Genomic DNA, 14,115 nt, shown 5'->3' with positions numbered 1-14,115 from the left:
CATGTCCTTCAACACTCAAGAGATCCCCTTGTGTCAGGGGGTGGCTTCCTAGCGAGCTCTGCGAGCGCGACAGACAGAGGGGCATCTGTGACGGCGAAATCCACCCCTCACTGTTTCTGTGACCTCTGGCACATCTCTCCACACAGACACAACAATATGGAGAGAGAGAGAGAGAGAGAGAGAGAGAGAGAGAGAGAGAGGGAGAGAGACACTGTGAAACGACAACAGTGAGGGACGTTGGTGCAGGCGGGGGGGGGGTGGGGGGGTTGAGAGATGAGTTAGAGAGTTCAAAGTTACGCTAATGTGTCCATCGCAGGCTGCTTGGCAGGTCTGTGTCACTGACCCTCCACTGACAGGGAACAAACAGCGTGGTATTGATCAGGCATTCTCTGTGCTGGGGGGGACGGCATGTGACCTGTGGCACGCTTTGATCAACCTTAAACTCCTATCGTGTGTGACAAACCGTTATCAGGGTGGGATGACTGTGGGTGTTAATTGAACTGTTACTCTAACTGTTTATGGGAGGTCCACGCAGTCACAGCCAGCGTCGCAACACTGACATAGGAGGGGCTAGTGAGATAAAAATAAGTGTGTGTGTGTGTTATACTCACAATTGCTAATAACTCCGCCCAGAGGGTCCCCTTTGAAGTCAAACTCTATGTCCATGTACTTCCCCTGTGGAGAAACACTCATTGAGACTATTTGAAATTGAAGCATTGTAGAATTTCTAAAACAGTTTTCTTTGCATAAGCAAGTCAACAGAGCCTTGTAAGAAACTTTTGCAAAAATAGATAGATAAAAGGACCAACTGGGCTGCACCAGCAAGTCTGTCCAGTCCTTGATAGCTCAACGTCTAGGGCTTTGATACTATGGAAGGGTCACACTGCGAGGCTGGCCTGACTTTCTAACGAGAGAAGCTCTCACACGCAGACAAGGTTCACTGCAAACCTCGCTGAAACACGAGCCTAACACAAGGCAATAAGCTTTTCTCTGGACTCGGAACTCAAGTCATTCCGTCTCCAGGCACAGATGTGTTCATAAAGTCAGCTGCCAATCATGGACAGGCTTGCAGCAGTATGAAGTAATGGACTACTGTGAAGGAAACGGCTTCGCTTCCCGTCTTCCACTGGAGGAGTAAAACAAACCATTCCTCTTGTTCTCTGTTTAAAGTTGGACTTGGAACACTGGGCCCAGTGTCTCTGAAACGTTTGATATTCCCCACTCCTCAAACCACCTCGTTTTTATTTATGGCTGAGAGCTCTTCAAAAAGCAGAGGCTCGATGAGCCGTCTGCCGCCAAGCCCAACCAGATCCCCTGTTCCCTCTACAGGGGAAGTAAGAGATGCAACTTTTTGTGCTCCTTTAGGAGAGATGAGTTATGACTAGATGGCATGCTGTGGAAAGCCCTGAGGTGTTGCTTATCATCCAGTGGTTAACACCAAGGTTACCTAAATATAAACAGATCAGATATAAGCTGGTTTAATATCCCTGCTGTGATAAGCCTGAACCCAGGGACAGGGAACACACCGACGGGGAGTGGCTGAACTTTAGGAGTGCCACTGAGATTGAATAGGGCCACGATCCTTTCACAGGAGCTAGCCAATCGACTTGTACAGTGAGGACTCACTCGGCATTTGGTGGGCCATTGTCTCTGTGGTAACAGCAACTAGTATTGTGACTGGACTAGACGGAGATATGATTTACGAGGTTGGTTCACTCCTGAGGCTGGGTGGATACCGTGTGTGCTGTCGTATTGGGGAAGCTTGCAGTAATGGGATGACATCAGGGTGGAATCTGAAACAGCCAGCTGCTGCCAACAAGCCCCCAGAAACACACAGGCTGCCAGTGAGCGTGAGAAAGGCACTTTTCGCAAATCATACTCCAAAGAAATGTCTTGTTTGATATCCCCAGTGTCTGGAAATGAAATGTTTTCCTAGATTAGTGTGCCAGACAAAAAACTCCACGGCAAAACCAGATAGTGGTTGCATCACTGGGCTGATGTTATCTCAATGCAAGGCTTAGCCAAGGTTTTCATAACATTGCATTTTGAAGGCAATGCAGGGCAGCAATCTCTGCACGTGCTCAGTCAACACGGCGGCTTGGCCACCAAGCCAGTCTGTAGCTGCATTAATATTTGCTCATGAACAAGTTTACATGTCAAACGTCAGCAGAACAGTCAAAATATCCTGCCACCGGCTTACAACAGCGTTTCCACAGCGGCGGTAAAGGTTCAGGCTGTGGGTCTGTAATCTGGACAGACCTGGACCAGGGAAGTGGCGCCCAGTCTGGAGGAGGGAGTAGATAAGTGCTTAGGAGAAATCCCTCCTCAGGGAAGAAGAAGAAAAAAGGCAGCACAACTCCTGGAGAAAAGAGCAGTTTCCAAACAGACGTCTCAGTAGACATCTGGAGATGGTTGCCAAAACGGTACGCAGCCTTCGGTTTCATTCCTGTTCGGTCCTAAGCAGTGCAACTGTGACAGCCGGATAGTTATGTCAGTCGCTAAGACTCCGCACTGTATTCTGTTTCAAAATGCTGGAAACAGACTTGTTGATACTTAAGGCCATTGATAATAAAACCAAAGATCCCTAAAACAAACCAACAATAATGGGAGAAAAGGCAGTCACAGCCTCTTTACGATATGTAGGCCTATGCCAATCTCAACTTGGCCATTCAGAGTAAGAGAGAGGGAAGAAAACAGTAAAAACAGAATGGGGGGAAAAGAGAGTCAGAGTAGAAGAGTGGGGAGAGAGGAAGGCCGACAGGGCTGTTTGTGATCGCTGATGTCGGGATCAAAGGTCCACCTGCGTTTAATCTTAAGCAAACACACCCTCACTGGATGAGAAACCATCAAAGCAACAACCCAGTCACAGCAGCCACGACCATAGACATGAGGGGAAAAACACTTACAAATCTAGATGAGTTGTCGTTTCTCACGGTTTTCGCGTTCCCAAAAGCTGAAAAAAGGAACAAAAAATAAAAACAGTCCATTAGTATAATTTTCCAGGTTTGAACAGTGCTGATGTAGAACAATGCGGACCTTCAAAAAAAATGTTTGGTCCCAGAGTCTGAGCTCATACATCGCCAAAGTGGTTTTAGATTGTTTGGTAAACCACTTTCTAACAAGGAACAAACCACTAAGTTGTGGGGATGCATCTTGTGCACATTAAGTGGTCTGTCATGCAACACCTAGACTGAAAAGCCGATTGTTCTGATGAGGGCTCATGGTTCAGAGCCCTGTTTTTAGGGGGATGGATTAAAACAAAGCTGTGAGGCCTCCAAGGCTCAGCAATGAACCTTGGTGGTATCGCTACATTAGAATGAAAGTGTTCCCGTGTGCTAAAACACCAGCTACAGCCTTAGATGTTCTGCAGCTCCAAAACCTGTTTTAATGGCTGAAGCAAACATTTAAACGAGTCCTGTAATAACACGTTCATACAGACAGGAGTGTTGGAACACCGACATTGCACTGCTGTATTCCCTCGTCCTGTCACTGTATTTTATATAAAAGGACATTAATGAGTTGTTTAACACATGCATTGATTAAGTTCATTAGTAGTTTGCATGTCTGGGCTTTTTTTAACTAGCACACTGGGGGCCTTAGGGAGAGACAGGGATAGGGACAGAGAGAGAGAGACAGGGGTAGGGACAGAGACAGAGAGAGAGAAAGGGAGTGTGTGTGTGCAAGACTGTATGACCAGCATGCAGCAGGATGTCTGCTCTGTCTCTCTGCTCTATGGATCGTTACAGCCCAGCAGCTAACCTCTTACAGATGTGTTCAGGCTCTACAACGGCAGCAACTCAACGCTGAGCATTGCTTCATCACTCATGGGCATTTCCTGTCTACAGACCCCAATTAAAAAACGTAGCTTTCTCTGTGCCAGCAAGCGGCCAGGGGGGTATTTTCCCCTCCTCATCAAGAGGACTGGGATTTTGGAAATGGGACTTAATCTCTGTGTCTCTGATTAAGACTCTTTGGTGTAAATGGAACTAGAGAGAATGACAAAGACTCAAACAAATACTGTTGGAGACACGTTATAGCCAGCCATCTTGTCAAGAGCTGAAGTAACGGCGTGCCAGCACAGCTAGGCGACGTTTCTCCTGTCTGACTACTTGATGCTCCAGCTCTGTACATGGTTGCCTGGAAACCATAAACAAAGTCAAGTACTCACCTTCTAGCACAGGGTTGGACTGCAGCAGCTGCTCCTTCACCTTGTTCACCTCCTGGCCCTTCCCACACACCGCCGCCACGTATGACATCACCAGCTTGCTGGCCTCTGGAACACACAGGACAACAGACGGGGTCAGAGGTCCGTCTGGTTCTAGACGGGGCTTGGGGGAACGAGTGTTCAACACTCTCAACCTCACCCAGAAAGTCCCTGACATCACCCCTCACTCCCCAGCTCTGCAGGGACAGGGTGTGCACCCCCAGACAGAGGGGAACTGTTCACACGCTCCATGGCCATCGCCACCTCCACAGTTAGAGGGCCATTACTCTACTGCGAGAACATGATTTATAATATTGCCTGTGCACAAAGTCTAGCCCCAGCTTTCTGAAGACTTGTTTGAGTTGTCCCATGTTTACCCCGAGCCACCAACCCCATACCAGGATTGAGACCAGCTAGCATGTCTGATGAACCTGATGAGTTCAGTGCGTAGACAGGAAATGGTTAGGTAGGATAACTGCAATGATGTCCAGAACATCTCTTCCTCTGGATTAGATGATTCATATGACTTAGTGTAAGCCGAGCTATTTGAAAAGTTGGCTCGGACTAAAGATGAGGCCATGAACACAAAACAATCTTATACTGGATGAGAGTCTTTATAGAATGCACTACAGAATTGACAATGCAGGGCAAAAAAAGACAAAGACAAAGCGTAGAAAGATGAGCCGGCACAATGGCGTGCCAGTCTCAAAGGTGGCACACTAGAGATCAAAAGGAGACCGCTTTGTTCCATTACAATATCATGGAGAAAACGATCATCTTGACCTTTGATGAGTCCCAGGACGTCAAAACAAACCTAATGCCTCAGCTATCTCTCAGGCAAGAAAAGTAGGTTATGCATTGTCATCCATACAACACAATAACCCCCATTGTTGCATCTTTCATTTAATAGTATTGTAAAGAATACAGACAGTAGTACCACTCCCTGAACAGCAGAAAGCCCTTCCCCAAACGCAGTAATACTCCAGTCTATACTATAGTAAAAATTAAGGTACTACCATACCAGGATATTTCCCTTATGAGAATGGATTTGTGATGTACTCCTACTTGAGTGCACTGACCCCATCCCAAAAACCCAGACCTATTTTCATGAGGCTTCCTCCCACATAAACCTATAAAAATGATGAGGAGATTACCTAAATCCAAACTCATCTCTCTGCCTTGGCTAACTGACTTCCTGGATTCGACTAATGAGTCATTGGCAAATTCAAATACCAGGATTTAAAGACTCCTGTCCACCCTCACCAAAGACCTGAACTACCAAAGAGGCCGAATGCTTCGGACAAAAAAACTCTAGTTGAGGAAGGTGGAACAGGCAACAGAAAAGGCGCAAGATCCTGCGAGCCAGGGAAATAAAGTTAACCCGTTACGCATGTTCCTTTGATCGCAATCATGTTCTCCATACAAAAGTTATTTTACCATAATGTGATTGACAAAGCTTTTTAATCAAGCGCTCTTGTAAACCGCAGAGTCGAGGCACGGCTGGGAGTCCTCCCTGGATGTAAACACGAGTGTATTTCTGTCTAGTCGCCACTGATATGTTTGCCATGTGTAGCAAGTGTGATGGAAACCAAATGCCGAATCAGCTGTATTGACAGCATGACTATAAAATCACACCAGCAGCGAGCAAATGCACGCAGGCACACACACACACACACACACCTCAGGCCTGGCCTACAGATGGACTTGAGCGGAAGCATCAGCTTTAATGCAGGCTCATCACTAGATGAGGAGCCACAGGATTGAACCGTGAGGATTTTTTATAATGTCATGTCAAGGACAGACACCACATGCACACGCGCACGGCACTACCACGATACATGTTGGGGTCATTATGACGCTACACAACTTCAGAATGACATCCGGATTCATCAAAAAGAAGTCTCTCGGGTTTCCCGGCTTTGGATAATCATGTGGGTTTAGGGTTCACAAAGTTGAAAGGCTGAACGAAATGGGAAATTCACTTTTGATGGTTCTAGTAGCTGAACAGAAGGTAACTCGACACCACCACCAGAGACGGAGGTGAACATTTACACAGCTGTAGAGTGTGGTTGTGTCTACGTGTGCAAGGACGGATCACTGCGTGGAGGGATATTATCGTGTACTGTAGGGGACATACTCCTCCTCAACTCTCCCGTCACTTCCATATGGCCATCACCTGGGAATCAAGGGCGCTGCCAACCTTATATAACAAGTAGCCAGGAAATACCATTGGTACAGGCTTCTGTGATGCATGTGTGATTTCTCAGTTGATGGTTACCTCAGCTTCCTAAAATTAGAAATGTAGCTTGATCTACCATTTCACAGTAGAAGCTGACAATATGTGGCTCTATATGCCCAGGTCTGATTCTGTCAGCTGCTGTTTATTGTGCACGTCTACAGTACACGGAGGATCACCACAACATGCACCTGAGGTTTATAGTAAACCTGACTGATACACATGCATACTGTAAACACAGTCCTGTCAAAGCTTTAGTTGAGCTTAATCTGAACCTGACTTATTGTGTCCCTCCATGCAGTTTCAAGGAGCTACAACAGCCTGTTCTGTACATTAAACCAGAATGTTCTGCTACACTAAAACATGCTCTCTTGTGATCTTTTTCACTTACAGTGCGGCAGTCTAAACCTGCGAGAGACCGGCTTTCAAGTCCTCGTAATAAAGTGGGTCCAGGCTGAGTTTGGTATGACTCACCCGTCTTCCCTGCTCCACTCTCCCCTGTGATGAGAATACACTGGTCCTTGTCCTGGTCCCGCAGGGAGCGGTAAGCCTCGTCGGCCAGGGCATAGCTGCAAAACACAAGGACATTACGGGGAGATCTATTAGAACATCGCTGCTCAAATGACAGAGTATTGTGTTGACAGTCAGCTTCATGTATTGAACATCAAGAACGACAACTTCTATGTTCTTGTTCTACGGAATGTATTTCAAACAACTTATGTTATTATATGGACTAAAAGTGTAGTTGAAGATGTCATCGGTTCATGCAGGGTGGTCTTGGTTGTCCAGTGCTTTCCTGACCTTGTGGAGGGATAACCTTGTGTTGTTCTGTGTAACTGACAAATAAAAGACTTGACTTGAACTTGATAATTGCACAATAAATGCTTGGGCCCTAGAGGTATTAAAAAAAAAAAGAAAGTTGGACCAGACTGCATGCCTACAGATCAATACCAACCGAGATGGAAACTAGGTCGCATCTGTGGCACTAACCCTGTAATTAGGATAACACTGAGCTGTATCTGGTGGCATCAACAATTTGAGTGCGTTCGGAACTGTTGGCAGAGTCATTGTTTACCACCAGCCAACCCCCTGAATGAAGCGGGCAGCAAAAAGAACAGAATCATCTCTATTTAATAAAATGGCTTCAGTTGAAGAAGCAAAACATAACAATGCTCTCTCTCTGCTTCAATAATTCACTTTCACATGCAGGAGAAGGGTGGTCCTAAAGCAAAGCCCATTGTACTTACATTCCAGGACTGGGACACAATGGGAAAGTGGGGCATGGTATAGCAGACAGAACTGGATGCCCCAACAGCATTGGGGTCGCCATTGTTCTACTGTCCTCTGATGCTAAAGACCAAGGGTGATGGGGTACAGCCTGAGATAGTGAGTTAACGATAATGGCGGGTGGGGTGGTGGCTGGGGCGTGGTCCTCTCATTTTCAGGGGAGACTCCTAAAGAGAACTAGGAACCACCCCATTGGTTGAGGCCATGCCTTTATGGATCACACTTGGCAGGCAAACAGTCATCTACAGTACTCCAACATCTCCTTCCCCAGCCTGCTAGGAGGCCAAATTAGCCAGCAAGGTTTCCCATTTCCACTCTCCTCAACCCCCCCCCCCCCCCCCCATCTGTGCTTTTCTACATTCATTACTCAGGAATTTTCCAGAGCCACCACTAATAATAGCTATGATTGTGGAGGAAATGTTACATGTCGTTTCCCTTTTGCTCAAACCCTGAATACCCCCCCCCCCCCCCCGTCTGGTTTGAAGATGGTTTCTTATTAAAAACAGGGTAATGAAACTGACAGGCCTTTATAGACCCCCCCCTGGTTAGGAAAAGTGGATGACCTCTGACACTCCTTCACAGAGCAAAGAAACATGGAGAGAATTCAAGTAGTGGAGGGCCACACCGGCCATGGAAAGTATGTTCATGTCATTCAGTGCTTGTCAAAATAACAAGCATACCTGTCAAAAATGTATAAACACAAAATACTGGGTGGGTTTTAGACATACCGTGTTCACTGTAAGTACATGTAGGCCCTTAGTTTCAGGCAATTGTAGAGGAATGTATCAAATTGCCTTCCCAAGTGTCTAATTTTAGTGTCACGTCATGACCCAATTCCAGTCCCAATGATGTGAATAATGTTATTAATTAAGTAGTTGGAAGCACCAAAATTCCAGCCTGACAGAATTCCTGACCGCACACGAGGCTTAAATGACAAAATACCCATATTCTACCTTTTGCGAAACATCTTTTTGAATATACAAAATGTGTTAAATGTACTTCAATAAAATGTAAAAAAAATAAATAGCCTGCAGTCTGAACAAGAGTCCCACCGTGGGGAGTACTGTAACAACTTTAGAGGTTAACCACAAAATATACTTGTTGACGTCTGAAATGAAGACTGATTGGCGTGGTAGCGGGAAGCCATGAGAGCAGCAAAACTCTCCACACCATCACACAGACGTCTGGATTAGGGCCCGACATGCTGCACAACTTGCCTTTGCAGCAAAGCACCCCACTCGGAGAGAAAGGGCGGTGGGGGTTACGTCACTGCCGAAACGTGCATGGCCGTGCGGCAGATGTCGGTGCTTTGTGAAGGGGAGCCTGACAAAAAGCAACAAAAAAATCACACAATTAGCCTAGCAAATAGCGGGTGTGGGTGAGGAAGGTGATGGTAGGAGGAGGGGGGCGGGGCATAGGGAATTGGTGGGAGGTCCCCTCCCGGGAAACAGGCCAAATGAGCAGCCGTGGTCTGAAGTGACGTGTCCCCTCCCTCCTCCAAGGCCCCACAGCACCCATTATGGCCCGAGTAGCCCATATGAATATGAATGGCCGTATCACAATATGAATGGACCTGCAAGCTGAGGCACAGGGAACAAGACGTCCAGACAGGGGAGCAGCAAGGAGGACGACAAAGTGGGACAGGACCTTGCGTCTGTGGGGCAGGGTGGGGACGCATGTCCCTCATTGGTTACACTTCTCCATAAACAGACCAAGCCTCTCCTGCTGTAAAGAAGAAGAGGGCATCTAATCTGTTTTACACTCCTCGGTCCATACAGCGCTGCCACGGCTTGTGACAAGAGATGGGAATCTGAATCAGATCAGACCATCTGCTGGGCTCCCAGCATCGTACAGTATAATCATCCATAAACCATGAAAGGATTGAAACGTTCTTAAAATGTTCACCCAACGCACGTTACCATGCACCACAGCTTCTTTTATCAACAGTGTGTAAATTAGCAGAGCACACCAAATGGGACATGAAAGTAGTCCGCTGGCCCGGAGGCCCCCTTGGTCTGACCGGAGCTGGTGCCCAGGCAGGGTGGGGCAGGTCAGGGTGGCTGCCTGGCACACCCCCATCAGTCAGTCACTAGGCCCCAGGGCTCAGGGCTGTAATTAAGGTTTCCTCGTGGCAGCGGTGGGACTCAAAGCCACATCGGCATGAGGCAAACGGCAGAAAATAGACCCCCTCCGCCTTCCTCCTCGGTGTTCTCGGGGGGTCAGGGCGAGGGCTGAGCGATCTGGGGTGTGCAGCAGAGAGGGTGGGGAGATGCTCTGAACGGATCCAGATCCTCGGGCTGCAGACGAGATTCAAGTCTCTAATGAAGTCAGAATTCAGTTAGTCCAAGCTAACGACGGCCCACCAAGCTCTAATAGGGAATGACAGACCCGGCCGCATTCAGCAGATCTTTGCTCAGATGTTGACTGAATTTCAGCGGAATATGTCAACCGCACACAGTCGTTAGCAAATGATTTTACCCTTTTCTTGTGAACGACTGAGGGAACGGTATCTGATATTAGTTGTACGTCGTCAGACAATGTTTGGCTCAGCTCCAGACACAGATCTCTTTAATCTGGGTTATCCAGGGGCTGCTTACAGGATGTTGTACACTAATAGAGCACCAGAGGAAGACAGCACTTCCTGCCACCACAGCCACAGGTGGTACCATGACCAGTGAGTCACTGCAGAGGAGGAGGGATCACTAGCTCTGGGTCATGGGTGACAAAAACAATGGGGACACAGTCCATGCTGGGTCTGCCATACGACATGTGCTAGACGATGGAGAGCCCCAAAGAGAATGAAACCGCACACGTGCAACCAGAAGAAACGGCCTTCGAAATATTCAGGCCCGACTGCTTTTGCTTGCTGCAACATGGATGAGATCAATCCACATCTGAAGCAGTTTCTCAGATCCTGAAGAGAAAAATACAGCATAATCACCCCTGCAAAACTGATGCTTGCATAAAAAGAAAACCTTGCTGACTAAAGTATCCAGAGAAACATCTGAAAGCACCCCCCCCACACACACACACACACACTAGATAGGCAACAACAGCAGTTCTCTGTTCCAAGCATTTCTCAGGTGTTTGTGCGTGCCAACATGCTGCACATTATTGCTGAAGAACAAACCTCCCTCACCAAGATCGCATCAAATTGAGTGGAACTAACCAGATCACTCAGTTTCCCCCCTCGTAGGCCCCTGGTAAATGCACAGAGTGATGAAAATAGAGCACAAACCCCCCGGGTGTTGGCTAACAGTCTTAACCTACAGACAATCGAGTGTGTGTCTTACAGTAGCCTCTGGGGGTAGCATGTGTGCGTGACTGGCTTGTCTTCTGAGGGGAACCCCTACTCCTACCCCCCCCGCTCCTCCTCCTCAATGTCTCTTTTAGACAGGAGCACACACACACACAGACTTTATGCCACAGGATGTTGGAAACAGAAGGAGAAGTCAGGCCTGTTTTTAGCTCAGAGAGGTCCGGATGACTTTAATGCTTCCCTGTGTCTGCCCTCCCAGTCTGCTCCCTGACTCAGCTTTCCTACTGCTTCCTACTCCATCCTACTGCTCCCTACCCAGTCGCTGCTACTACCTTCTGGTCCTGCCACCGAGGCTACATGTGCAGTGTGTGTACAGAGCAGGTAATCAACCTTAAGGCTCTCTCCTCGGTCTATTGTGGGACCAAGAAGACACTCGCGTGTGAGGATGGTCAGTTTAGAATGAACACATACAGTACTTGTCCTGTACTGAGGGATAATGAGGTTGGCTGCTTGTCACAATCCAGTTCGCTTGTTTAAACTCAATTATATTGATACACAGCTTTTATCAGTGCAAACGGCATCAGATACAAATCTCCAAATGTCTAAACAATGAGTGCATAGTTCCAGGCACCATTGATCGCCATCCACACACACACACACAGCACGGGCACAGGCAAATGTCCCTCAGAGCAGCAAATCACTTGACATGTCTCCGAGGGTGCTCTGACCCTGCGGTGACCTGGCATCTTCAGTCCAAACTAACTCAGAGGGCCAGAAACGGGGTCCCACAGACTACAGACACGGCCATTGTGGCAGAGGGCGACTGGCAGGCCGACAGCGACGGCCGGCCCCTGCCCGTGCCACTGAGGAGAGGCTGTTTACTCTGGCCCACATCTGGATATGAGGTGGGGGGGGGGTACGGATCTGAAGGGTCACATGGCTGGGTGTACTGAGACATTTAGTAGAAATGCCCGGTGCCAAAAGAAACGGAGCAGATGGAACCATTAGAGTCGAGAGGTTACGATGGAGTAGACGCAGTGCTTCTGTGGAAAGTATGATGGGGGGGGGTGACAAGGTGTCAAATAATCTACACCTGGGTGTCTGAGAGGGTGTACAGAGGTAAACACAGAAAGAGTGCGCCTTTGGGCACATCCACGGAGCTTCGAAAGCTAATTACTAGAGATGAATCAGTCCGACGGCTTGTTTTGACAGGACTGAGGGGACGTTTTACATCTACATTGTATGGATCCGCTCAAACACCATCACTGTCAAGGCCACACGATTAAGCGTGTTAAAACCACATGTTCCACTGCAGTTTAAAGTCATGGGAAGTAATGCTTAGGAATGTAAACAACGAGAAAACCAAGAAAAACATTGACTTTGTCGTAGTCAAGGGCAAAGTTCAGTCAGTGTAAATGGAGAAGCTACTTGAAAGGAAATGACATGCGCATTCATTTGCACATAAATAAAGCATCTGAATATAAACCTCTACTCTACCTCAAATTTTGGAAGATAACAAGTACGGGGAATCAAGAAGACCACCATGTCTATAGATTTCTTTTTAAATATCAACACTAACCATAATATGAGGAGCTTCAAGTACATAACACCAGGATTCTTTGCGTAATGGGGTTTACAAGGAAGGAAACGTTTGTGAAATCCATCTGGTCAATATACCTACTTATTAACTTACGTAAGCTGTAAAAATATCACACCACAATTCTTTTGTTCAGACTGAACAGGGAAGTACACTTCTATAAATTAGTTCCATCATTGGTCACGATAGCACAAACTGACACAGGGCGGGTTCCAGTGATCAATATGGTTCAATACAGTGTGGTGCTTCAGTGCTATAGCCAAACTGAGACATGATGTTCAAACACCTTTCAGGAGCTGCTCCTCTCCCCACACTTCCTGCCAGTGAAACAGTGAAAGGCTGTTGAAAAAAACAAAAGTAGTGGAAGTAGTAGGTAGTCGTAGAGCTAAAGGAAGGTAGGAATAATTTTGCAGCAGAGCCTGTCGGTTACAGAACCTTACTCCTATATCCACCAGACCCAAGCATGTGTTTGTGCGCCGTTACCATAGGGACTGAAGTATCATATTATGTTCTTAACAGACACGGGTGTGTGGAGGAGGCACCCACTCGCCCACCCATAGCGAGGGCCTCCTCGTTCCTCTCTTCCTTCACCAGGTCACCGTCACGCCAACACACGAGTGCTGCAGCGCGCTGCTCAGCCCACCCGGGTCAGAACGGCAGATTTTAGAGCCCACTAACAATTATTGTTCCTACAGCATGTCGTAAGTAGGACAAAGAACTGTTCATAACAATGTGGCTGATCGTGATTTCGTGGAGCCAAGGGGATGTGGAGGACTATAAAGGACTTCACGTGGATTGGATGAAAATTTACTTTTTACTCAAACAAAAAAAGATATGTTTTTCAGAGAAGGTGGTGAAGAATATTTCAGGTAAACCTCCTTTCCAAGAAACAACGGCATTCTGCCTGGCAAAAATGTTCTGTTCCAAGGTTTCCTGGAAAAGTAAACAAATGAGTACAGTAAATAGATTTTTAAAAGACTGGAGGGCTGGGGCTTTTTGAAATATTTTGTATAGTACCAGACTGCTTCCATAGCAGATGCGCAAAACACATCTCAATGCAACACATGTCTGTCAGAACCACCCCCTTGATTGATCAGCATCATTATCACCGACAATGCAAACAAAATGTGTACTTACTAGAAAAGAGAGAGAGTCTAGAGTCCACAGCCTCATCACCGTGGTAGCTACGTTACCATGGTGCATCACCATGACTTCAATACTGCTGGGACAATTACAGTAGGCCTCTTCATTGTGTTGTGGGTCAATTTGACAATAGATGAAGGGGGGGGGGTGATGGATTTCTTAGGCCACTCAGAAGATAATTAGTGTGAAAAGTGTGTGTTGGGTGTGTCTGCCATATGTCCTGTCATTTGTTTTGCCATTTGAGGTTACAGCTCAGCTTTATAGCAGGAGACCTGTCATGCTGTGAGGCTGGGGAGAGAGATTCACAGTGGACCATTAAGCCAGACATCTGGCCCACACCCTGGATAGAGACTGGTCTCCAAGCCTCCCCACGTATATGCGAGATCTGG

General features: G+C 47.2%; 1 protein-coding gene across 6 annotated transcripts in view; it reads right to left on the bottom strand.

Moving 5' to 3' along the window:
- myo1b (myosin IB) overlaps nt 1–14,115 on the bottom strand; it is a 51,265-nt gene that overhangs the window by 21,327 nt on the left and 15,823 nt on the right. For all 6 annotated transcript variants that reach the window (XM_047046079.1, XM_047046080.1, XM_047046084.1 and 3 more), the window contains exons 4-7: nt 6,915–7,009; nt 4,169–4,273; nt 2,907–2,953; nt 612–675 (exon numbers count right to left, since the gene is read on the bottom strand). In XM_047046079.1, coding sequence (XP_046902035.1) covers nt 612–675; nt 2,907–2,953; nt 4,169–4,273; nt 6,915–7,009 — 311 coding nt within the window. The remainder of the gene's footprint in view (nt 1–611; nt 676–2,906; nt 2,954–4,168; nt 4,274–6,914; nt 7,010–14,115) is intronic.

This window comes from Hypomesus transpacificus, chromosome 23 (genome assembly GCF_021917145.1).
Source record: "Hypomesus transpacificus isolate Combined female chromosome 23, fHypTra1, whole genome shotgun sequence".
Taxonomy (NCBI): Eukaryota; Metazoa; Chordata; class Actinopteri; order Osmeriformes; family Osmeridae; genus Hypomesus; species Hypomesus transpacificus.
This window is presented reverse-complemented; position numbering and strand designations above follow the sequence as displayed.